Source organism: Dipodomys merriami, unplaced genomic scaffold (genome assembly GCF_024711535.1).
Source record: "Dipodomys merriami isolate MVZ:Mamm:240054 unplaced genomic scaffold, mDipMer1.0.p SCAF_55, whole genome shotgun sequence".
In the NCBI taxonomy this organism is placed as follows: domain Eukaryota; kingdom Metazoa; phylum Chordata; class Mammalia; order Rodentia; family Heteromyidae; genus Dipodomys; species Dipodomys merriami.
The window spans coordinates 2,620,914-2,644,592 of NW_027206124.1; the positions used below are offsets into that span (position 1 = coordinate 2,620,914).

Below are 23,679 nucleotides of genomic sequence, written 5' to 3' on the forward strand. Positions count from 1 at the left end.
TTCGGAATGTGACAATTTATTTGGGGGTGAAAGAGGCTTCCACTCCCCTTTCCTGGCATCGATACAATATTGAGCAGCAGAACAAAACGTACAAGACAGAGTCATCAGCACGAACCCGCCCTCCCCTGGCCCAGAGTTCCCCAAACCTGGAACGAAACCAAACCCACACCCCAAATAGGCTGTCTTCCCCAGGGTGGGGCAGGGAGGAGGGGGGAAGCACCCCCACGGCCTTCTCCTGCCCTACTAAACCCCCATCTTTAACCACGGGAGGCAAAGTTTAGCCAGCTGGGAGCTGGATGGTTGAACCACAGACAAAGGCAACAACGCTTCGTTTTAAAACGCAACGCGAGAGAGAATACACAGTGCCCCTCCCCCATATAGAGCTATAGACGTATATCTTATATATATAGAATTCATTCGTGCACAAGTCATTAGATGAGCTTTGCGAAAAATTAAAAAAAAATTATAAGATACATATTTCTTTAGGCCTTTTGTGTTTAAATTAAAACCAACGTAAGTCTGTACCTCCCATCCACCCACCGGCGAGGGCGGGCAGGGCACCCCGCTTCTGAGTGGCCCCAAGGAAGTGGGCTCCCCTGCAGAACTCCGAGCCCCCGCCCCCCGCACTGCCTGGCTGATGCTCTGCATACAGCAGGCACTCACTGTGGGAGTCCTGACTCCTTCAAGAAATGAGGGTCCCCTCCACCCCCGGCTGCCGCATGTTGGTGACCGTTGGCAAGGGGGAGGAACGGGGAGCCCCACTCCTGGAGCGCTAACCCCTGATTCTGTGCCTTCTGAGTTGAAAGGAGGTGCAGAGGAAAAACAAACCCTTCAACATCTTCCTTTTTCTTTAAGAAAAAAAAAAAAGTGATTCCTTGAACCATGCAAGGGGGGGGGGGGCACGGAGCCCGAGACAGAGGACAGAAGCGGCCCAGCAAGGCCCCTCCATCCAGCATGGGCGAAGTGCAAACCAAAACAAAGCCTAGAAAAGTGAGGAAATGGGGTGCCTTCTCTTGGGTCCCAGGGTCAGAAGGGCTGGTGGCAGCCCAAGCCTGTCAGCTGACCCAGCTCTGGGACCCCTCAACTCCCCAAAGGCCAGGGCAGCCTGAGGCCTAGTCTCACAGCCCCGGAAGCACCTTTGCCCCCTCCTCCTACTGAGTCTAGGGAGCCAGCAATGTGGAGCACCAGAGTGGAGCACCAGAGGGCCTCATGCCAAGGCCTGGCTGCCCAGCAAACCCCTTTCACAGAGGGGCACATGGAGGTCAAGAACAGGCCCAGTGTTCCATCTCAAGCTGGAGACGCCCGGGTGTGGAGGGCTCCATGGAAACGCGATCGAAGCCCACCCAGGAGCAGGCCGAGGGTGTTACCTCACATACAAAAATAAAGCAAACCAGATTGCAACTTCTGCTTGGTAATTAAGCAAATGGAAAAGCAGCAAGGGGCAGGTGATCCCTACAAGTGTGCGCGGGAGGTGTGGGGGTGTCAGGGGGCTGAGTGGGCCTGCTTTGGGTCTCCAGGGGAGCTGGGCACACGTGACTTGGGGTCCAGTGGCCCAGGGCAACAACCCACCAGGTGAAAGGCCTTCCCTTCTCCCCAGCTAACCCCAGTCGGCTACCACCTAAGGAGCCTACCACTTGCCCCTCAAGCCCCAGGCCCTTCCCCAGCCAGACAAACTCAGGGGTGTCAAGGTCTTTGGGCGGGGCAAGGGGGGGGGAGGGATGGGGATAGGAAGCTGCCAACTAGGAACCACGGTGGTAGGCCCCACAAGTTGGCAAAGGAATGGAGGTGAAAGCAAGCCAGCAAACTCTCCTCACCCAGCCTTCCTGGAGCCAGCCCTGGCGGCCCCCACCCCTCCCAAGCCTCAGCTCCATTTGCCCCAGCTTCCCCTTGGTCCTTTGGGCCTGGCTCTCAGCCTTCCCTCTGTACAAGGACTGCAGTGGCAGGCAAGGAAGGCTCAACCCACCTGGAGCCCCAGAGGGACGGAGGGGCCAGCGGCCCAGTCTCGCTGGAGCCTCCATCCCTGGGCCTCCCCACAGGCCAGGCCCAGACCTCACCCCAAGGCTGCCAACTCCCTTCCCCCCTGCCCCCTGCTCCCCACCTGTGCAATCACAGCGTTACTTGGTTCTCTTTAAATAGCTCTCTCCCCTCTCCCTTAGGAATTTTTTTTTCTATTTTTTTCCTCTTTTTTTTTTTTTTTTTGCTTTTTTTTCTTTTTTGCAAAACTAATTCTTTCACTTTCCTGTCATAAAATCACCTGTGAAAACACAATTTCTTTACAAAAAAAAGTCACGAATGACACAGACTCTCAGGAAAACACATTTCTATGGTCTCTGCAAACACCTGTAACTGGCACCAGGCGGCGTGCGCCTGGGGAGGGGGCGGGGAGAAATCGCCTCTGTGGGCAGAGGAGAAACACCAGCCCTTATTTTGGGGAAAAGCCAATTGGCACTTGGACGGTCTCGGAGCTAACACCAAGGGTAAGATGGGGGAGGAGGGGGTGTCTCAGGAGTGTCACCCTCTAACCCTGTGGGGGTGGGGGGCCCTGTTGTATACCCAGGCTGAGCTCCTGGCAGGGGGCTGAGCAAGGCCCTCCCCTAAGGACCAAGGTGCTGTCAATCATCTGCGCTGTTCCCTTTCTCCTCCCACCTGCCTTTGGAGAGCGAGCCACTGGACGGTGTACCCACGGCCACGCACACCAGAAGCTACACCCGCAGGGATGTGCCATCCATGCCCGAGGGGATCTTGGGCAGCGGCCTCCACCCTGCCTGGAGGGAGGCAGCCTCACGCTCCTGGACAGGCTCCTTGGTGCTCTCTGGCCTGCCCGCCCTCCTGTGCCTGGTCTACAGCGGGGCTTTGGTCTTTGCCGCGGACGCCAGCATGCCTCTCCTCCCTGGCGGTCAAGGACACAGCTCCTGCCAGGGCGCGGGGGGGAGGGGGGGGGGCCTCGGGCTGGGAGAATGCCCCGGTGGTCAGAAGCAATCGAGAGGGGTGGGAGAAGCCGGAGCCCCCCAGATGTCCAGGCCTCCTCCCTCTCCCCCCAAACTTGAGGAGGAATGGGGGGCTGGAATACTCCCTACCTACCATCATCCCCCCCATGCCACATGGGCAGTGAAGGGCCAGCTACCGGGCTGACCACCCCCAACGAGAGGGCTCCGGGGGCTCAGAACACCCAGGACACCTGGACTGGGAGGGAGAGGGAGGCCCAGACCACCCCTTGATGAGCCTCTAGCCACCCTGAGCTGAGCAATGGAAAAGCGGGCACCCAGCATCCAATGCACATGCGAAGCCACATAAAAGCAGGCCAAGGAGCAGGTACACACACAGCTCTGCGCTTCCACAACAGGCTCCGGTAGCACCTCTGGTGGATCTCAGCCAGCCCCTCAGACCTTCAAGAGGGCCTTCCCAAAGACAGGGAGGGTGGGGGGCACAAAGGGGTCTGCTTGGGCCTGGTCCAGAAGCGGGCAGCCCGGAGCAGTGGACCTGGGGCCACGCTGGTGTGGAGGGCGGGGCTGTGTGCGGCCGGAGCCCTCGCTCTCGGGGGTCGCTGCCATGCACAGGAAGCCGTGCATGGGACTGTGCCCGCAGTGCCCGCAGGGTCCCCAACGAGCCCCGACGCTGCTGGGGTAGCACCGAGATCAGATGCTGTACACGAGAGCAAGAAGCAAGCTAGGGAGAGATGGGGTGGGAGGTGAGCAGGTGAACCCTGGCTTCGGGGGCGTCACTGCGCACAGGCAGGGACGCTGCCTGACAGACAGGAGGGAGCACTTTTGGGGGTGTGCCCCACCCCTGCCCTCACCCAGCCTAGGGCTGCCCGGCCCCCCGGGGCGCTCTGGGGGCCACCTGCCCATCCCATCCCATCCCATCCCAGGGCCAGCCCCAAGCCGTCTGAGACAAGCAAAGCACAGGCAGACAGGTGGGCGCGCGGGGCGGGCGCCCTGGGGAGGGGGGGGTCCTCACTTGCTCACCCCGCCGCCGCCCGCGCCCCCGGCAGCACCCGTCACCCCAGCCGCCACCTTCTCAAAATCCTCGGGGTTGCAGAACTCCTTGATGGTGACCGTCAGGAGGTTGCTGGTGACGTCGGTGACAACCACGTTGGAGCAGGGGGACATCTCGGGGCGCCAGTCCCCAGCCTCGGGCTCGGAGGCGGCTCCCGCGGCGGCGGCGGGGGGCGGAGCCTGGCCCGCGTCCGCAGGCGCCCGCCGGCCCGGGGCCTCGGGCGGGACGGACAGGTCCAGCACCTCGGGCTCCCGCCAGCCGGGGCCGGCGGGGCTCAGGGTCTCGGGGAGCAGCTTGGGGGGCGCGTCGTCGGGGTCGGGGGGCAGCGGCGCGGGGGAGGGGCAGCCGGAGGAGCCGGAGCTGCGGGCGTCGTAGGGCGCGGGCAGGGCGGGCGCGGGCAGGCGCAGGCCGGGGCCCTCGGCCTTGCCCGCGGGCGCGGACGCCGGGGAGGACAGGGGCGCGGGCGGGGGCTTGTACAGGGCGAAGGCGCCGAACTTCATGTGGCGGATCTGGGTGCGGAGGATGCTGTCGCTGAACTTCTTGCTCTTGCCGATGACGCGATTGCGGGAGGGCACGCTGGGGCGGGCCAGCGCGCCCGCGCCGCCCGCGCCGCCCGCCGGGCCCTTGTCGATCACCTTCAGGTTGAGGATGACGCGGCTGCGCTTGGGCTCGCGCGGCTTCACCTTGCGGTTGATGATGCGCACGGTCTCCGAGAAGGGCGAGATGGGCGGGCGCAGGCCCGGGCTGCCCCCCTGCGGGTCCGGGCGCGGCAGGGGCCGGCGGGACATGCGGTGGCAGCGGCGGATGTCCTTCTTGAGCCGGTGCACGGCGGCGCTGGAGTGCAGCTTGGGCGAGGAGGCGCTGGCGCTCGGCTTGACAGAGAAATGCACATCACTGATGCGGAGGGCCTCGGCCTGGGCCCGGGCCTGCGGGCAGAGGGGCGTGGTGGGACCTCCGGGCGCCCCTGCGCCAGCCGGGCCTCGGCTTGGAGACTGTTCTGGGCGGGACCAGTGAAACGCAGGCCGCCACTCACTGAAGGAACAGGGCTGGGGGGGGTGGGGGGGCTGCGACCCCCGCTGGCACAGTACGGGTTCCCTGGGGACCGGGACAGCTACAGGGCTGTTAGGAGCCTGCACCCCGAGGGCAGCCCCTGCCCAGCCTCTTCTCTGCCCAGCCTGGGACTCCTCCAGGGACTGATCCTCTGGGATGGGGTGGGGTGGGGTGGACTCTCCAGCTCTAGCCACCTACTTGCAGAGTCCTGGGTACCACCATGCCATCTTGCCCTGGCTTGACTAAACTCCAGCTCCAACCTGCCTCCCCAGAGGACCTCCATCTCTCTGCAGGGGCTCCACCCTTGGGGCCCCTCCTCTATCTCCAGCCACTGTCCTTGTCCTCCTGGGTCTGCTTCACCTGTCTGCCCAAGTTGTTGCCTAACAGATCCCAAAACCTGCCCCTCGAAGCTTGGGCTAGAATTGAACCTGGTTAGACAGGACTGGCAGGAACAAGCCTACATGTGGCATTTTCCATGCTCCACTCCCTGCCAAGATGGCCTGAGGACAGGATGACAGAGCAGAGGCCTGTGACAGCCAGAGCCCAGCTGTCGTTCCAGCCCCAGGTCAGCCGCTACCTCCTGACACCTGGGGCGTGACAGGGCACTGAGGAGACCCCAGGTTCCAGCCAGCTCACCCCTTCTACACGGGGCACGGAGAGAGGGCTTGGGGCTCTGAAGGGCTCACAAGCTGTCCTCCTCCATGGTGAGCAGCTGGGGCCTGCACACACGCAGCCCTCCACGAGAGGCCTGTGTTCTCATGGAGGGACAACAGGCGGGAGAAGAGTGATAGCGTCACGCAGTGCCCAGGCCAGCCCTGATAGGGAACTGGACTTGGGTCCTCACTGGGTGCCCAGTGTGCAGGCAATCCCAGAGGCCGGGTCCGCAAAGGCAGGGTCTGAGGTGAAGGCAATGGTGGAGGACTGACTGCACGGTAGGGGGCCGAGCCTGAGGGCTAGGTGGTGACTGCCTCCATCCAGGTGGCACAGTGAGGGCAGAGAGGAAGGACACATTCCTACAGCCAGTTAGAATCCAGAAGTAGAAACTGCGTTTGGGGGCCTATCCATCTTCCATCTGCAGCATCCAGGAGGCAGCCCCTACACCACTTCAGACAAGATGAGAATGTCTGGCCACAGCCCCCAGGTGGCTGTACCTGCTGACTGAGGATGTCTTTGGCATATGGCCCTCACAAGCCCCTGGGAGAAAAACACCTGAATGCCACCTGGTCTTTCCCACCCAGACTGGGGTGTCCTGAGGTTGCTGGTCAACAATCCCATTGGCCACTAGGTGGCAGCACACAAACCAGTGTTGCCAGCTACCATGGCAACCCAGGGACTGGGCTCCTCCTTCCTTCCCAGACTAAGGCAGGGAAAAGCTCAGGTTTTCTTTAGCCTGACAAGCTGGGTCCTATTGCAGGTACCCGCCACGAGCGCAGGGCACGTGCTAAGCGCATGCGTGGATGCCCGTTCATGCTGCACTTATTCATGAGTGTTGGGCTCCTGAGCAATCTGCTAGCATGTACTTCACAAACTTCCTTTGAGAAACATGATAATTCCTATTACTTCTATGATCATTAATACATATTTCTGGGCTGGGAAGGTGGCTCAGTGGTAGAGTGCTTGCCTTGCATGCATGAGGCCCTGGGTTCGATTCCTCAGCACCACATAAGCAGAAAAAGCCAGAAGTGGCGCTGTGGCTCAAGTGGTAGAGCACTAGCCTTGAGCTGAAGAGCTGAGGGACAGCGCCCAGGCCCAGAGCTCAGGCCCCATGACTGGCAAAAAAAAAAAAAAAAAAAAAAAATATATATATATATATATATATATATTTCTCCCCAGGTTGAGAATTCCTTGAAGGTAGGACCTGGGCCTGGTGAGTTAAAAAGTAATTGTAAGCCAAAATGTTTACTGTGCTCTTGTGGGGTGACAGGTAGTTAGTATCTAGACTGATGGGGAGTCTGTGACTGTGGAAAAGTTACTTGACCTCTCTGGTCTCTTTTTTTCAGGCTTAAGAGGGGGCTAACAGGTTCTCCCTCTCAGGCTTCCATTCCCTTCAGGCTAGTTCCTGCCAGAAAACACCAAGTGCAATTTGCTGGCCTGCCATAGGTTCTCTGAATCACAGAGCAGCAGATTTGGGCCAGGCTGTCCTTGCAGCTCCTTACAAACAGCCCTGTTGCTAGGTGGCAGTGACTCACACCTGTTATCCTAGCTGAGATCTGAGAATCATGGTTCGAAGCAAGCCCAGGCAGCAAAGTCCATGAGACTCTTATTTCCAGCTAGCCACCAGAATACCAGAAGTGGCACTATGGCTCAATGTGATAGAGCACTAACCTTGAACACAAAAGCTCAGGGACAATGCCCAGGCCCTGAGTTCAAGCCCCATGACGAACAAAAAATAAATAAACAGCTGTCACTCCTGTGCTACCTGTCCTGTGAGGTCTATATCGGGGTGCTGCCATCCAGCCCCACCTACCAACTCTGTAGCCTTTTTATTCCTTGTGTACCCATCTTCTTTCCTGATCCTGACAAATATTCCCCAGCCAGGAAGCTGGGTGGCAAGATCTCAGGCAAGTCACTTCCCCTCTCTGGATCCCTGACTGCTCCCATCTGTGCAGTGGGACTAATGAGCCTCACTCCACGGGACTGTTGAGAGACTCAAAGGAGGTTGTAACCCATGCTCTGCACTGTTGGCTCCTAGGCAGCTCAGGAACTGTAAACTGAACCCAGCCATCACCCGCGTGGCCGCTAGGGGGCGCCCCAGCTGTGCCGAGAGCTGTCACACCGCCCCCGGGCCGTCCAGCTGCTCCGCCCACCCCCCCTCCGGGCAGGCGCCAGGGTTAAGGCGGCTCCGAGACCCGTTAGAGGCAGCACGGTCCAGGGGTCCAGGGGGTGGGGTGGGGCGGGGCGGGATGGGGTTGGGGCGGGGGAGCGTTATAGGAATGCGGATTTCTGGAAAACACCCCCCCCCGTTTCTGCTTCAAGACCCAAAGCAAACCCTAACACATGCACCGTCCTTCCTCGGGGCGGGAGGCGGTCGGGCCCGGGGCCACCCCACCCCGCACTGGGCTGGGAGCCTTGGGGAGGAACGGACACTTGGAGGTTCTGCATTCTGCAGCCTTTCCTCCCTCAGAGTCCTCCCTATTCTTCTGGTGCCAAATGCCACAGAATCGCCAGCTGTCCAGTGGGGAGGGGCTCTGGGACCTCTGGCCTTTGGGGGAGACTTGAGGTGACTCGGGGCGTCACACCTGCAGCTTCGCACGGGACGGACCCCTTGGGCTGTCTCCCCAGACGCTGTTCTTTTTCTCATCAAATTAAATAAATACCCCAACCCCCAAGATGGCTTCCTCTGGAAATTCTTCCCTCCCTCTGCCAAGAAAAACAGGCTATGCTTCACCACGTCTTGCAATCCTTATTAGAATCCGCAGAAATAGAGGCGGGGGGGGGAGGGGTAAACTGAGGCTCAGGACCCTGAAGTCGGAGGAGGCCCGGGCCTAGGTGTGTGAACACACTCAGGTTGACACGGTTTTAAGATGAAATTCAGATTAGGCCTCGGAGCGAGGTGTGGTGCGCAGAATTCCTCCTGAGAGGAGTTGGGCAGCCGGGGCGCAGGTGGCCCTCGTGTCTCCCCGGGCGCCCTGCCAGGAGGTGCGCCCACTCTGCCCCTGGCTCCGGGGCACACACCCCTGAGTGCCTACGGCTGGGGGGGATGAGCGGTCTCCCGGGCTGGGACAGCCTCCCTGCGACCTCCTCGCGTGGCACCCCCACCTGCTTCACGGCCCCCCTCGCCTGCCCCCCCCCCGGCCTCCAGAGCCGGGCCTCGTCATCAGGATGAGCGATCCCCTCTCCCAGGCCCCTCGCTGGAGCTGGCGGGGGGGGCTCACAACCCCACCCCTCTTGCCCGGCTGGGGCTCCCTCTGTAAGGCAGAGGCAGCGGGGTTGTCCCTCCCTTCCAGGCCCCGCGCGGCGCCGGGGCCGGGGGCCCGCGATGGGGCTTGCTGGGGCTGGGCCAGGTTACCTTCAGGAGGAAAGTTTTGGGCTTGGGTCCCCTCTTCTTGGGCCCATACAGCTCACGTTCCCGCTCCCTGCAGCGGAGAGACCCACAGATTAGGAAGAGCGGGTCGGGGGGTCGGGGAGGGTCGGGGACCCCCGTCCCGGGCCCGCTCGCGGCCCGGCGCGGGGAAGGGGGGGAGGAAGGGGGGGACACTCACTTCTGCTCGAAGGCCGCGATGAGCCGCGCGTCCAGAATGTTCTCCTCGGGCTCCCAGGTGCTGTACCTGCCGGGTCCCCGTGCAGAGCCCAGCGTGAGACCCGGCGGCAGCGCCCCGCGCCCCCCGCCCGGGCGCCCCCCCGGGCCCCACACTCACTTGATCGCCCACCCCTTCCATTTCACCAGGTACTCGATGCGTCCCTGCGAGACAGAAAGGGAGGAGAAGAGGGGGGGAAAGAGGGGGTTGGGAAGGATGCGGGGACCCGGGAGGCGGCGGCGCGGGGGGTGGCCGCGGAGCCGGGCTAGCGGGACCGCTGCGATCCGAGGGCCCCCGGGGGACCTGGGCCCGGCCTCGGGGAAGCCGAGGCCCGCCCGGGGCGGAGGCTCACCTTGCGGACCCGCCGCTTGATGATGGACTCGGCCGCGAAGACCCGCTCGCCCACGGCAGACAGCTCCATCTTGTTCGGCGGCACCCACAGCCCATAATACTCCCGGCTCCCGCGGCCGGTGCTGCACCGCTCGCGCACGCGCCGCAGCGCTCAGGCCCCGGCGGGCGGGCGCGGTAGGATGTGCGCGCGCGCGCGCGCTCCAGCTGTGGGCCGTCACGTGACCCGGCCGGCCAGCGCACCGTTGCCACGGACCTCCCCCTCCCTCGGGGCGGTTGCTAGGGAAAGAGAGCGCTGGCGGGGCGGGGGCGCGCGCTGGCTCTTAAAGGGGCCTTGCCGGGCGGCGGGAAAGCAGGGCGCGGGCCTGGCTTGCTGGATGCCTGGCTGGTGCCCAGCTGGGAGAGACGCACTGCAGCCGTACATTGCCTTCATCTTCTTGCTCCGCTCCCCGAGCGCTGCCACCCTTTCCCCTCCTTCGGATCCCCTACCCCCCCACGCAAGGTCGTGTCAGGTCCCGGATGGAGAAGCGCCCGGAGCCCGCGGGTCTCCGCAGTGGCTGCGCATCCTCCCCGGGAAGTTTGCAAATAGTTAAATATGATACAGCAGAAATACATTCGCGTGGCCGTGCCAAGCCTTGCGGGACTTTCCTTCAGACCCCGCCGCCCCCGTCCCCGATCCATTATTTATGTGTCCGTGGGAGTACGGTTTTGTAACCAGTTCACATGAGTTAAAACAAAAACGCCACCGCAGGCCCGGGGGTGCAGCAGGCCCGGGGCGCCGGCGGGGAGCCGGGCGCCGCGTCTCCGGCCGGGCCGCGGGCGGGGCCGGCACCTGCCCTCGCCCGGAGGCGGCGGAGGCGCGCGGGGCCTGCACCCCGGGGTGCGTCCCAGCGGGTCACCCGGGGGTCGCTCGGCGGAGCCACCCTCGGGTCACAGCGGCGTCTTCCCCGCTTTCCCCGGCCCGCCCTTCCCCGAGGGCTCCGCCATTGCTCCCGGGGAGGCCGGACCCCCCGCTTTCCGTCTGGGGTGGGGACGCGAAACCTGCCATTCCTTTTGTTTTTGAACTCGTTTACACTTGATTTCCCACTACGACAATAGTCTTGTTCTAAACATTAATAACGCGTGCAGATCTTAGGAAGCCACGCTCCGTCATCTGAATAAAACGCTTGCTCCTGTGTCTCTACAGTCTTCTCGCCCCTCCGTTCTTCAGGGCCAGACACACGCCTGTGTCACGTTACATACATGACACATTACATAGTTAATTTTTTATTTACACTGTTATTCAGTTGCTGTCTTGGACATCAATGTCATGCCACTGCGACCTGGGGAGGGAGGTTCCTCTCTCCCTGCCATTGTTTATTGAGAAAGATTTGTACGTTTCTCTGCTGCAGCCCTGAGTTCTTGCAAGTTTCACAGCGACCACATCAAATGTATTACCTTAAGAGAGATCCCTGGCCTTGCCTGAAGATCTTTACGGTCCTGAGAAAAATAGCTATTCAGTGGCTAGCTGGAGCTGAATCCTGGTATAAAGATGGAGCTGCCCACCTGGAGGAGAGGATAGGGTTGGGTGGACAGGTGATGTATGCCGGTGTATGAGCCTGCAGGTGTATGCAGCCAGCCCAGGAGGGCAGAGGGAAGGATCCAGCTTGCATAGCCACTCATTGTGCATCATGTCTATAAATCCTAGGCACTCAGGAGGCTGAGATCTGGAGGATGTCAGTTCAAAGGCAACCCAGGCAGAAACATCCTTGAGATTCCATCTCCAATAACTAGCAAAAAAGCCATACTGGTCAAGCACCAACTGAACAAGAGCAAGGGCTGTGAGTGGTTCAAATCCCCAAAGAAAAAACAACAGCAACAAAAACAAACAACAAAAATGACCCATCTTGTGTTAAACCTTCCAGAAACAAAGATGGCATTTAATGAGAAAGTTACCTACCACATCGTGTGTCTCAAGTGTTAAATAAACATGAATTAGTTTCATGTTGCTGCTATAACCAATTGCCACGAGGCCTAGTGGTTTAAGATGACACAGATGTATTATGAGTTGAAGGTCAGGAGTCCCAAATCAGTGTCATGGAGCTGAAGTGTTGCTCCAGGGAGCCCTGGTTCCTGCTGGGGGCTCTCCAAGAGAACCTGCTCCTGTGTCATCCAGCTTCTAGAAGCTGCTATTATTCATTGGCTGGTGACTTTGTCACTCAGCTGTGGCTGCCATCACTTTGCTTTTCCTCTGGCTGGTTGACCTTCCTCCAAGGGACCCTTGTGATTGTGTTGAGTCCAGTGAATCCTGGGGGACAGTCTGCACATGGCAACAGCCTTAACTGAACCTGGAATTGGCCTCCTAGTGCTGAAAGGGTCCTCCAGGCGGGAGGGTCATCTCTGGCTTTTGTATGGCTGTGTTTGAGGGACTGAGGAGCCTTCACATCAGCTGGGGCTTGGGCTAGGCCTTCCTAGGGGAGGGCCTTGAGTACTGCAGGAAGTTGAACTTTGTCCCAAGCTGTGGCAGCAATGGGGGTCTCCTTGGGACCGCTGTTGCGCCAAGGACACTTTCCCCTCCCATTCTCTCTGCCTCTTAGTTATTTTTTTTTAACTTCAACATGGTGGCCATTTTTAGTGGCTCATAGTATTTTGAAAATGGCTAGGTCTGGGTTCACTCAAAAAAATTCGTCTTGTGTGCTGGTCCTGAGGCTTGAACTCAGGGTCTGCTCAGCCTGGGTATGCTGTCTCTGAACGATTTCACTCCAGGCTGACACTCTACCCCTGGAGCCACACCTCCACTTCCTTCCAGCCTTCTACTGGTTCACTGGAGAGAAGAGTCTCAAGGACTTTTCTGCTGGGGCTGGCTTCGAACTGCATTCCTCTTACAGGCATAAGCCACTGGTGCTCAGCCACTCAAAGTATCTGAGGTATTTGTAGACCTCTAGAAGCCAATCCTGAGATATTGAACCCTTGGAGAAGATCACTTCCATTTCATGAGGGGAAAAAAGAGTCCTCTCTCCCTCCTTCCCTCCCTCCCTTCCTTCCTCCCTTCTTCCTTCTCCCTCTCCCTCCCCCCCCCACAAGCCATAGCTCCAATGATGGTTATTGCCACAAGGGAAGGGGGGGGGGGAATCTCCTTCCCTGAATGAGTGGACTCCCAGGGAGAGCACACTGCATGTAAGCCTGTGCTATGGAACAGATTCTTAGTGTGAGACACCTACATGGTCACTGAAAACACCAGAATGATGTTTGACTTCTGTAATCCCAGCTATGTAAGGGGCTGTGATCAGGAGGATTGCTTTTGGAGGCCAGCCTCAACTTCAACAAGCAGATGTGGTGGCACACATCGGATACTAACTATACATGTGGGGGTTAAAGGAAAGAAAGAGGCCAGGCAGATTTGAGGATGGGGATTTTGACTCCCCACCCTGGGTGGAGGAGTGACAAGCGACCTGCAGGGGGGACTCACAGCTATTGTTACAACAATCAGGAGTGGTCCCCACAGGACATGGCTCCTCTGTAAAGCTTCAGGTTTCAGGGACCAGGTCTTCCACAAGGGCACCTGTGGGATTTAGGGGGTCAAACCTTTATGAGCTAACCAGTGAGTGATTTGTGGGATACATGAATGGGGACTGTTGTAGAAGGGATTGGGGGGGGTTCAGAGCCAGCAAACACACAGTGGTGTCTCCCTCCCTCCCTCACTGCCCACTGGGCTCTGGGAATGGCAAGGGGAGGAGACTCAAGGATGCTCAGTAAAGAGAGAGGCAGACAGAGGCAGAGAAGCAGACAGAGGCAGAGAGAGACAGAGGCAGAGAGAGGCAGAGAGAGATGGAGGCAGAGAGGGACAGAGAGAGGTAGAGAGAGAGATAGAGGCGGAGAGAGAGAGAGAGATAAGAGTCAGAGAGAGACAGAGAGGGACAGGAGAGGCAGAGAAAGGCACCTGGCACGTAGGTGCCATCTGAGCTTAGAGTTCTCAGCTAATCTGTGCCTCAGTTTTCCTCATTTCTAAAATGGAGAAGATCGCTTCTACCTTGTAGAACTGTCTGAGGACCATACTTCATATGACAACATCAAAAGCATCAGACAGGGCTGGAAAGGTGGCTCAGTGGTAGAGTGCTTGCCTTGCATGCATGAGGCCTTGGGTTCGATTCCTCAGCACCACATAAGCAGAAAAAGCGGAAGTGGCGCTGTGGCTCAAGTGGTAGAGCACTAGCCTTGAGCTGAAGAGCTGAGGGACAGCGCCCAGGCCCAGGAAAAAAAAAAAAAGAAAAGAACATCAGGCACATACACATAGTAGGTCTGTTACTGGTATTGTGTGTGTGTGTGTGTTGTGTGTGTGTGTGTGTGTAAGCCAGCTTATATCTCAGGAGAGAGTGATGCATACTCACACATACTCATACACACACGTATGTTGTTTAATTTTATCAGTACTCGGGATTTGAACTGAAGGATAGGCTCTCGACAGATGGAGTCACGCCCCCATCCGCCCTCCACCTTTTTTTCTTTTCGGCTCTTTTCTTTAGCTCTTTTTCAGCTAGGTCTTGCTTTTTCTACCCAGGGTGAGGCCCAGATTGCAATCCTCCTACCGATGCCTCTCTCATAGCTGGGGTTTTGCAGGCGGGAACCATCACACCTGATTTGGTTCTTGAGATGGGGGTCTTGCTTCCTTTCTGCCCAACCTAGTCTTGAACTTTGATCCTCCCAACCTCTGCCTCCCAAGTAGATGAGAATACAGGCATGAACTACTATCCCTGGCTACACACACACGCTTTTCTTTCACTGCAAGTCAGTTTATTAAATCCATTCTAGAAACCAAAACTGTACTTGGGAAAAATGTCAAGCGCTAACCCTTTGCGTATCAATCATCATGCTTCAAAGATTTCCTCCAAGTGCCTCTCATTTGCATCCCACATGAACTAATTTAATCCTATTAGAATGCCACTGTTACTCCGTCTCACTGTGGAGAGTATTGGATTTCTCTTACTCCCAACACTGAGTCCTGTTGGGACTGCCCATGTGAGGGGAGAGCAAGACGTGACCGTGGGGAACTGTGGAGAACTCCTGTCCCTGGGAGGCTGGGGGTGGATGGGTCCCAAAGACCATCCAGAACATGGAGCGGGGAGCTGCGAGCTGCTAAAGAAAGGCCGCTATTTATAGACAGAGGGCAGTGGAACTGTTTGGAAATATGCCTGACTATGGTCACCCTTGGGCAAGGAACCCAGCAAATGCTAGTTTGGGATGAGGGACCTTTTGGAAAGATAATTAAGACTCAACATGGAAGCCAAGAGAGCAGCAGTCTTTAAAAAAGTTAAGATAAATAAAATAAAACCTCCCAGAGACTCACAGCTCATTTCTGGAGGAAACCTAAGCTCTTTCTGTCACCCTGGACATTCTCTTCCTGGGTGCTGCTGAGCCACATGCCATGTTCTGACTAGTCCCTGATACAGGTGTGTGTGTGTGTGTGTGTGTGTGTGTGTGTGTGTGTGTGTGTGTGTGTGTGTAATCACAGACATCTTTGGGGGGGCCACATCTGAGATGAGATCACAAAGAAAAAGGCTGCAGCAGCGGTATAGCTAGACAAGAGCCTTCCAAGCAGATGGAGCAGCAAGTGCAAAGGCCCTGAGGCTGGGGCATGCTTTGTAGATCTGGACTGCAAAGAGCCAGAGAGACTGAGGTCAGCCAGGGGGCAGGGGCCCCATGTGGAGAGTCTTGCAGGCCATGTAAGGAGAGCTTGGACCTTATTCAAGTATGGTGAAGAGTCTCTGGGGGAGAAGCTAGAGAGAGGGGCCCGCACAGGCAGCATGGACACACTCTCCCACAGCTGGTGAGGTTCTGATGCCTGATAGCGGCCAGATTCTCACGCGTGCTGTAGCCAGGCCGGCCGTCTACACCAGGGAGGCAGCAGCCCTGGGAAATGGGAAAAGTGCTGCCCCTGGGAACTCTGAGCCAGACCCCTTGTCACAGAGAGGAGATGGGGGGGTGAGACACCCCCATACGAGTTTCTCTTCCATGCCAGCGCGGCTGGTAGAGGCTGGAGGCCCTGACTAAGGAGCAGGACAGCGGGGAGCCCAGGCCACAGTGCGGGAACTGGGCTCAGGACCGGTGCAGTTACAGCCCAGGCTGGCTTCTGGCTTGTGAGGTCTCCTAACCCTCGAGGATTGTCCTCCTCTTTACAGAGACTTGACACAGATGAACAAAGACCAAACATCTGTCACCTGCTTTCTTTCATGTGTGTGTCTGTCTGCATCTGTCTGTGTGTGCATGCTCCTGTGCACACACATGTGTGCATGTGTGCCAGTCCTGGGACTTGAACTCAGGGTACTGTCCCTTGGCTTTTTTTTTGTCAGTCCTGGGGCTTGAACTCAGAGCCTGGGCGCTGTCCCTGAGCCTCTCTGGGCTAAGGCTAGCACTCTATCACTTGAGCCACAGCGCCACTTCTGGCTTTTTCTGTGTATGTGGAACTGAGGAATGGAACCCAGAGCTTCATGCATGCTAGGCAAGCGCTCTACTGCTAAGCCACACTCCCAGCCCCCCTTGGATTTTTCACTCAAGGCTGGTGCTCTACCACTCCACATCCAGAGGTTCTCCAGGGCTAGCTTTCAACTGTGATCCTCAGATCTCAGCCTCCTGAGTAGCTGGGATTACAGGCATGAGCCATCATCTGCTTCCATTTTCTGGCTGTGTGAACTCTCCTCACTGCACTGTTTTGGAGGATGCTTTCCTCTGGCTTCTCTCAGGGGTTGGGCTGGCTGCCCCAGGGCTGCCTGCTCAGAGGAAATGCTGGGTGTCCCAGAGGCTGCTGGGAGGCGAGTGCCCTTGGGCTCCCTCTACAGGTCTGACAAAGATGGCCAAAGGACCCAGCATGGGGGACCCAGGTCACCTGGGCCCAGCCCTCCCCACTGAGGGTCTCTTCAACCTCACCTGACCCTTTCATTTCCTTCTTGGGGATCAGTGGATCCTCTTGGGGTGAGCATCAAGTGTGGAGGTTTTTGTTCCAAGGTGACAGCGGTTCTGGGACAGTTTAAAAAGCAAAATGTCTGCAGCTGTTAGAACGGAACCTTCTAGAGGATTCTAAGAGCGCTGTCTCCCAAGCCAAGGCCAACAGGGAGGCAAGGGAAATGCTAGGTCCAGCCATGCCATGCTGATGCCCCCGCAGGGTAGGGGTGCTGGGGAGGGGGCTCAGGACAGGAGGGCGGGCCAGCCTGCTTGCACAGTTAGCTTAGGAGCCACAGTGGTGATCCCAACCTGTCAAAGACAGTCCTGGTGCCATGTCTGTCACAGGGCCCTCCACACCCTCCACAGGTTCCTCCACACCCCAGTCCCAGGGCCCCTTTATCTGGACCAGCTGCTGCTGCTGCTCTGCCACCTGCAGGCTGGAATAATTCACCCTCTGAAGCTGGGGAACCCTGGTGCACCCCGACCTTGAGCTCTCCAGTGGCTTTTCTACCACTTGAACCACACCTCCATGTCTAGCTTTTTGCTGGTTAATTGAAGATAGGAATTAGCCAGGCACCAGTGGTGCACACCCATAATCCTAGCTACTCTGAGGATCGCAGTTCAAAGCCAGCCCAGGCAGGAATGTCCCTGAGAGACTCTTATCTCCAATAAACCACGAGAAAACCAGAAGTGGCACTGTGGCTCAAGTGTAGAGTGCTCGCCTTGAGCTGAAGAGCTGAGGGACAGTGCCCAGGCCCAGAGTTCAAGCACTACCACTGATAAATAAAAGAGTGCTAGGAAAGGAGAGAAAGCAGGCAGAGACCTCAGCAGAGCAGAGTTGGTGTTCATCATGGCTGCAGAGGGACCTCCTTGGGAACACCAGGCCGGGTCAGAGGGCAGAGAGCCAGGGAGTATGGGGAGTTTTAGGTTTGTATACATTCAAGGGTGAGATCTTCTTTGGAATTTCCTTCTCCTGTCCTGCTTGGGATTTGTGGTGCAAACTCTCCTGTTTGAAGTTTTATGGTAGAGGTAACCTTCTGAAGTCAACAGTCCTGCGCTTTCAGATAGGTCAGGGGGTGAAGTTTTCCTGAGAGCCAAGAGGAGGTGCGGGGTGGGGGATAGAGAGAGGTCAGTGGGAGCAACATGGTACAGGTTCCCATCAAAGAGTCTTATAGACTTTCCCGCCCCAGCTGGGCTTAAGCCAGGATCCTCAGATCTCAGCCTCCTGAGTAGCTAGGATTATAGTCGTGAGCCACCAGTGCCCGGCTAAAAGGTAGCTTTTGTGCACAAAAAACAATTATTGAGGGCTGGGAATGTGGCTTAGTGGTAGAGTGCTTGCCTAGCATGAATGAAGCCCTGGGTTTGATTCCTCAGTACCATATACACAGAAAAAGCCAGACATGGTGCTGTGGCTCAAGTGGTAGAGTGCTAGCCTTGAGCAAAAGAAGCTCAGGGATAGTGCCCAGGCTCTGAGTTCAAGGAATGATTTATAGATTTGCTTATGTTTTAAAAATTAATATTCACTTTAGTAAAGTTAAACATAGAGGGAATTAAAAAAAACCTAGTTCATCATTTGGCTTTTAATTTCAGCTTTAAATTCTTATTATTTTAATTATAGATTTGGAAAATTCAAGCAATCACTTTTAAGGAGGTCTTGATTCATATTTGGTCTCGTTTACACTTAAACTCCTTTAACCATTTCATATTGAACGATCCATCACATATATTTGCATAACTTCTCAAATATAATTGGCTGGCAAACCTTTTCAAACTCTCAAGCACTTCTTACAAATCTAATGTATTGAGGTTGTAAATACAGAACCATCTATTGAAGAGCAAAAGCCAAGTTTGGTCAATTACTCAACTGCATATTTAAAATTGGAATTGTGAAAACAATCATTCTAATTGAGTTCCCTTAAGTATGATAAGAATACAAAATACCGCTTTTTCATAAAGATGTTAACACTATGTTCTGATCTTTTTACATTTTGGTACTTAATTTAGCTCTTCCTGGGGGTAAAAAGTACATATTACAGCTGGATGCACATGGCTCATGCCTGTAATCCTAGCTACTCAGGAGGCTGAGATCTGAGGATCAAAGTTCAAAGCCAGCCTGAGCAGGAAAGGCTATGAGACTCTTTCCATGGGCTTACAGAACTACTTAGGCTTTCTTTTCTTCTCTTTTCCTTTCTTCTCTCTCTCTCTCTCTCTCTCTCTCTCTCTCTCTCTCTCTCTCTCTTTTTTGTCAGTCGTAGGGCTTGAAGTCTGGGCCTGGGCGCTGTTCCTCAGCTCTTAAGCTCAAGACTAGCACTCTACCACTTGAACCACAGCACCACCTCTAGTTTTCTGAGTGGTTTATTGGAGATAAGAGTCTCTCAGACTTTCCTGCCCTGGCTGGCATTTGAACTGTGATCCTCAGATCTCAGCCTCCTGAGTAGCTAGGATTACAGGTGTGAGACACCGATGCCAGGCAATTTCTCTTATCTTTTATTTATTTATTTTTTGTTCAGTCTTGAGGCCAGAACTCTGGGCCTGGGCGCTGTCCCTCAGCTGTTCAGCTCAAGGCTAGTGATCTACTACTTGAGCAAAAGTGCCCCTTCCAGCTTTTTCTGCTTATGTGGTGCTAAAGAATTGAACACAGGCCCTCGTGCATGCAAGGCAAGCACTCTACCACTGAGCCACCTTCCCAGACCCTTCTCTGAATCTTAAGGTACAAAAATGTGCCAGGTACAGTGGCTCATGTGTGTGAGCCCCAGCTACTCAGGAGGCACAGATCAGGAAGATCTCAGTTTGAGGCCATCCCAGGGGGGAAAAAAATTACCAGGGCCCAATCTGAACCAATAACTGGACCTGTCTGTCTTCCTATCTCACTATTCAATAATCTACTTACTCACTATCTGTTTATCTATCTCCATATCAATAAATACAGATCTCATGATCCCTTTAGCAGCAACGGGCGAGCTGCTGGCTGGCTGTGCGCGAATTCATTTATGCTGTCGGAATGAAACAGCCCATATGCTGTTCAGAGGTTTTCTTTCTTTCTTTCTTTCTTTCTTTTTTTGTCAGTTGTGGGGCTTGAACTCTGGGCCTGGGCACTGTCCCTCAGCCCTTCATCTCAAGGCTAGCGTTCTACCACTTGAGCCACAGCGCCACTTCCTGTTGTCTGAGTGGTTTACTGGAGATGAGTCTCAGGGACTTTCTTGCCAAACTGGCTTTGAACTGCAATCCTTAGATGTCAGGCTCCTGAGTAGCTAGGATGACAGGCGTGAGCCACTGGTGCAGCTTGTTCAGTTGTGGAAGCACTCAGAGGCCTGGATGAAAGTCCTTAAACCCCTGTGCGCATCCACTTGTCCAGTTATCTTCTTTTTATTTATTTATTTATTTATTTATTTATTTATTTATTTATTTATTTTGGGTCCGGTCTTGGGGCCTGAACTCTAGGCCTGAGCGCTGTCCCTCAGCTCTTTAGCTCAAGGCTAGCGCTCTACCACTTGAACCACAGCGCCACTTCTGGCTTTTTTTTTCTCTTATGTGGTGCTGAGGAATCGAACCCAGGGCCTTAAGCATGCAAGGCGAGCGCTCTACCACTGAGCCAACTTCCCAGCCCTCGAGTTATCTTTTTAGAAGACATTTAGTGGGCAGAGTTTGGGAACATTACAAACTTTAGGGGTGAGGTTACTGCTGCCCTCATCCCATCAATCCAGCTTTGTATACTTTGCGGGCCTGGGGACTCCCCAGCTCTGGTCAACAGTCTCACCCCAGTCTTCCCAGCCACATGGCTCTACATCAGAGCCTAGATGCGGTGCCCCTCCCTGGGGGGACCTTGCCAGGCGGAGTCTTTGCTTCTCTTCACCTGAAGAACTTCCTCACCTTAGCACTGCACTGTCTGGACCTTGTAAAGAGATTGGTGACAGGCGTCAGTCACTGCGCTGAGTGCTGAGTGCTGAGTGCGTGCCTAGCATGTGTGAAGATCCCAGTACCACAGCAGGGAAAAAGAAACAGAAAAGCCTTTGCCTCTATCTGCCCTTCTGTCTGTCTGTCTGAGCCTGCACACAACGTGTTTCTCATTTTGTGAGGGGGAGGAGCCCTTTGTGACAGGAGAAGCAGGGGTAAAGGAGCAGGGGACTCAAGCAGAACCCCCCAGGCAGCCACTCCATGTGGGGCTGGGGAAGCATCAGAAAGAAAATGCAAGCCAGGCACCAGCGGCTCACGCCTGTCATCCTAGCTACTCAGGAGGCTGAGATCTGAGGATCCCGGTTCAAAGCCAGCCTGGGCAGAAAAGTCTGCGAGACTCATTTCCAAATAAAAACCACTAGAAAGGGCTGGGAAGGTGGCTCAGTGGTAGAGCGCTTGCCTCTCATGCATGAAGCCCTGGGTTCAATTCCTCAGCACCACATAAGCAAAACAAAACAAAAAAAAACCACTAGAAATCCAGAAGTGGTGCTGTGGCTCAAGCGGTAGAGCGCTCGCCTTGAGCTGAAGAGGGCAGGGACAGCGCCCAAACCCCATCACTGACCAAAAAAAAAAAAAAAAAAAAGCTTGGGGACAGTGCCCAGACCCTTAGTTCAAGCCCCAGGGCAGGCACAAAAAAGAAAAAAAGAAGAAAAAGAACTAAATACTCTGTAAAGTTTATTGTTCAAGCTGAAGATTCAAACAATAGTACTAACAAGTTTCATCATGCTCACTCATAGGCTACTTTGCACATGTACTGGAGAATATGCATTCCTTTCATGTTCACATGGAACATTTGTGAAAACTGACCACACATTACACCACAAGGCAAAGTCTCAATATCATCCATAGGTCAAAGACAAAATCACAATGGAAATTTAAAAAGTGTTTAACACTGAGAAACAATGAAACACTAAAACTTGTGGCACACAGTTAAAACAGTACTTAGGGGAAATGTGTAGTCTAAGTCCCACACATTGGAAAAACCAAACTAGTCTTTAAGGCTTTGCTAATGAGCTGCCATCCATCTCAAGGAGATAGCAGGAAAAGAGACTCTAATGAACACAAAGCCAAATCTGGTCACTGATGGCTCGTGCCTGCAATCCTAGCTACTCAAGAGCCTGAGATCTGAGGATCTTGGTTCAAATCCCGCCCAGGCAGAAAGGTCTGTGAACCTCTTACTTTAACAGCAAAAAGCCAGAAGTAGAGTGGGGGTTTACGTGGTAGAGCACTAGCCTTCAGCAGAAAAAAGCCAAGCATGTGTATGAGATTAAGCCTAAAATTAAGCCCCACTTATAAGCGTGCGCGTGCGTGTGCGCGCACACACACACACATACACACCAACAAAACAAAATATAAATAAACAACAAAAATGACAGAAAAACAAAAATAAACAACAACAAAGCCAGCCAGGCACTGGTGGCTCACGCCTGAATCCTAGCTACTCAGGAGGCTGAGATCTGAGGATCACGGTTCAAAGCCAGCCTGAGCAGGAAAAGTCCGTGAGATTCTTATCTCCAATGAACCACCAGAAAAACCTGAATTGGTGCTGTGGCTCAAGTGGTAGAGCGCTGGCCTTGAGCTGAAGAGCTGAGGGACAGTGCCTAGGCCCCACGACAGACAAAAAAAAAAAAAAAAAAAAGCCAGGAAAGGAAAGTAAGGAATTGCTGTGGTTGGACTGTAAACATCCCTAGACAAGGGAGGCAATGACGGCCCAGGTGACAGCAGAAGAAGAGCCTTCGGAGGTGATGAGGTTGCGGGGGGGGGGGGGGGGGGAGGGGGCAGGAGGGAGGGGGGTTGTTTAGAACCCTTGTACAAGAAGCCAGAGAGCCCCCTTTCCCTTCTAGTAAGTGTGGGCCCAGCTAAAAGGCACCATCCAGCACCTTCACCAGCACGGATGCTGCTGGAGCCTTGAAGTTGAACATGCAGCCTCAGAACTATGAGGAAGAAGCTCCTGTTATTCATAAGCCACCCAGTTTATGTAGTGCGTGCGTGCGTGCGTGTATGTGTGCGTGCGTGCGCATGCGCGCGCGCGCGTGTGTGCGTGCGTGCGTGTGTGTGTGCGTGTGTGTGTGTGTGTGTGTGTGTGTGTGTGTGTGCGTGTATGCCAGTACTGGGGCTTGAAGTCAGGGCCTTATGCTCTCATTTGGCTATTTTTGCTCAAGGCTGGCACTCTCCCACTTAAGCCACACCTCCACTTCTAGCTTTTGGTGGTTTATTGGAGATGTGTCTCAAGGACTTTCCCACCTGGGTTGGCTTTGAACCACTATCCTCAGCTCGCAACTTCCTGAGCATCTAGGATTACAGGCATGAGCCACCAATGCCTGGCCAGTATACAGTACTTTATTCGAGCAGCCCATATTAAAGCACAAAAAAGAATAGAAAATAATAGAAGAGGGGCTGGGAAGGTGGCTCAGTGGTAGAGTGCTTGACTCACATGCATGAGGCCCTGAGTTCAATTCCCCAGCATCACATAAGCAGAAAAAGCTGGAAGTGGCACTGTGGCTCAAGTGGTAGAGTGTTGGCCTTGAGCTGAAGAGCTCAGGGACAGCACCCAGGCCCAGAGTTCAGGCCTCATGACCGACAAAAAAAAAAAATAATAATAATAGAAGAAAAAAAACAGACATATGGTGGAGCAGATCAACCAAGACAAGTAGGTCTTTAAAAATGGAAGAATGCTAGGCTCATGGCTCCTGTATTCCTCACTACTCAGGAAGCTGAGTTATAAGGATTGTGGTTCAAAGCCAACCCAGGCAGGAAAGTCCATGAGACTCTTATCTGCAATTAACCCTTAGAAAACCAGAAGTGGTGCTATGTCTCAAAGTGGTAGAGTGCTAGCCTTGAGCAAAAGAGTTCAGGGACAGTGCCCAGATCTGGAGTTCAAGCCCCATGACCCACAAAAAAATAAAAAATAAATTTTAAAGTGGATGAACTTGGGCTGGAGGCATGGTTCAGTTGTAGAATGCCTAGCTAGCTAGCAAATAGGAGGCCCCAGTTCAAACCCCAATATCACCAAGAGAAAGAAATTGATAAACTTCAGCTGAGATTTCTCAAGAGGAGGAAGAGAACCACAAATAATATGATACCAAGAATAAAAGTAGGATCCCATAACTCCAGATGTTGTAGGCATCAATAAGATTATAAGACACTGTCAACAGATATCAATACAATTTAAATTGTA

The 23,679-nt window shown here is 55.0% G+C and overlaps 1 protein-coding gene across 2 annotated transcripts; it reads right to left on the reverse strand.

Annotated features, from left to right (window-relative positions):
* Window positions 1-9,814, reverse strand: Cbx6 (chromobox 6). 2 transcript variants are annotated; one of them, XM_069999555.1, is made up of 5 exons: window positions 9,637-9,814; window positions 9,405-9,448; window positions 9,249-9,314; window positions 9,056-9,122; window positions 1-4,868 (listed from the first exon to the last, which is right to left on the reverse strand). In XM_069999555.1, exons 1-5 carry the CDS (start codon window positions 9,703-9,705, stop codon window positions 3,954-3,956), a joined length of 1,161 nt encoding a protein of 386 aa, XP_069855656.1. In that variant the 5' UTR covers window positions 9,706-9,814; the 3' UTR covers window positions 1-3,953. The 2 variants fall into 2 exon arrangements, with proteins under 2 accessions (XP_069855656.1, XP_069855655.1); XM_069999554.1 differs by having other exon boundaries at window positions 1-4,922.
* Between the last annotated feature and the right edge of the window lie 13,865 nt (window positions 9,815-23,679).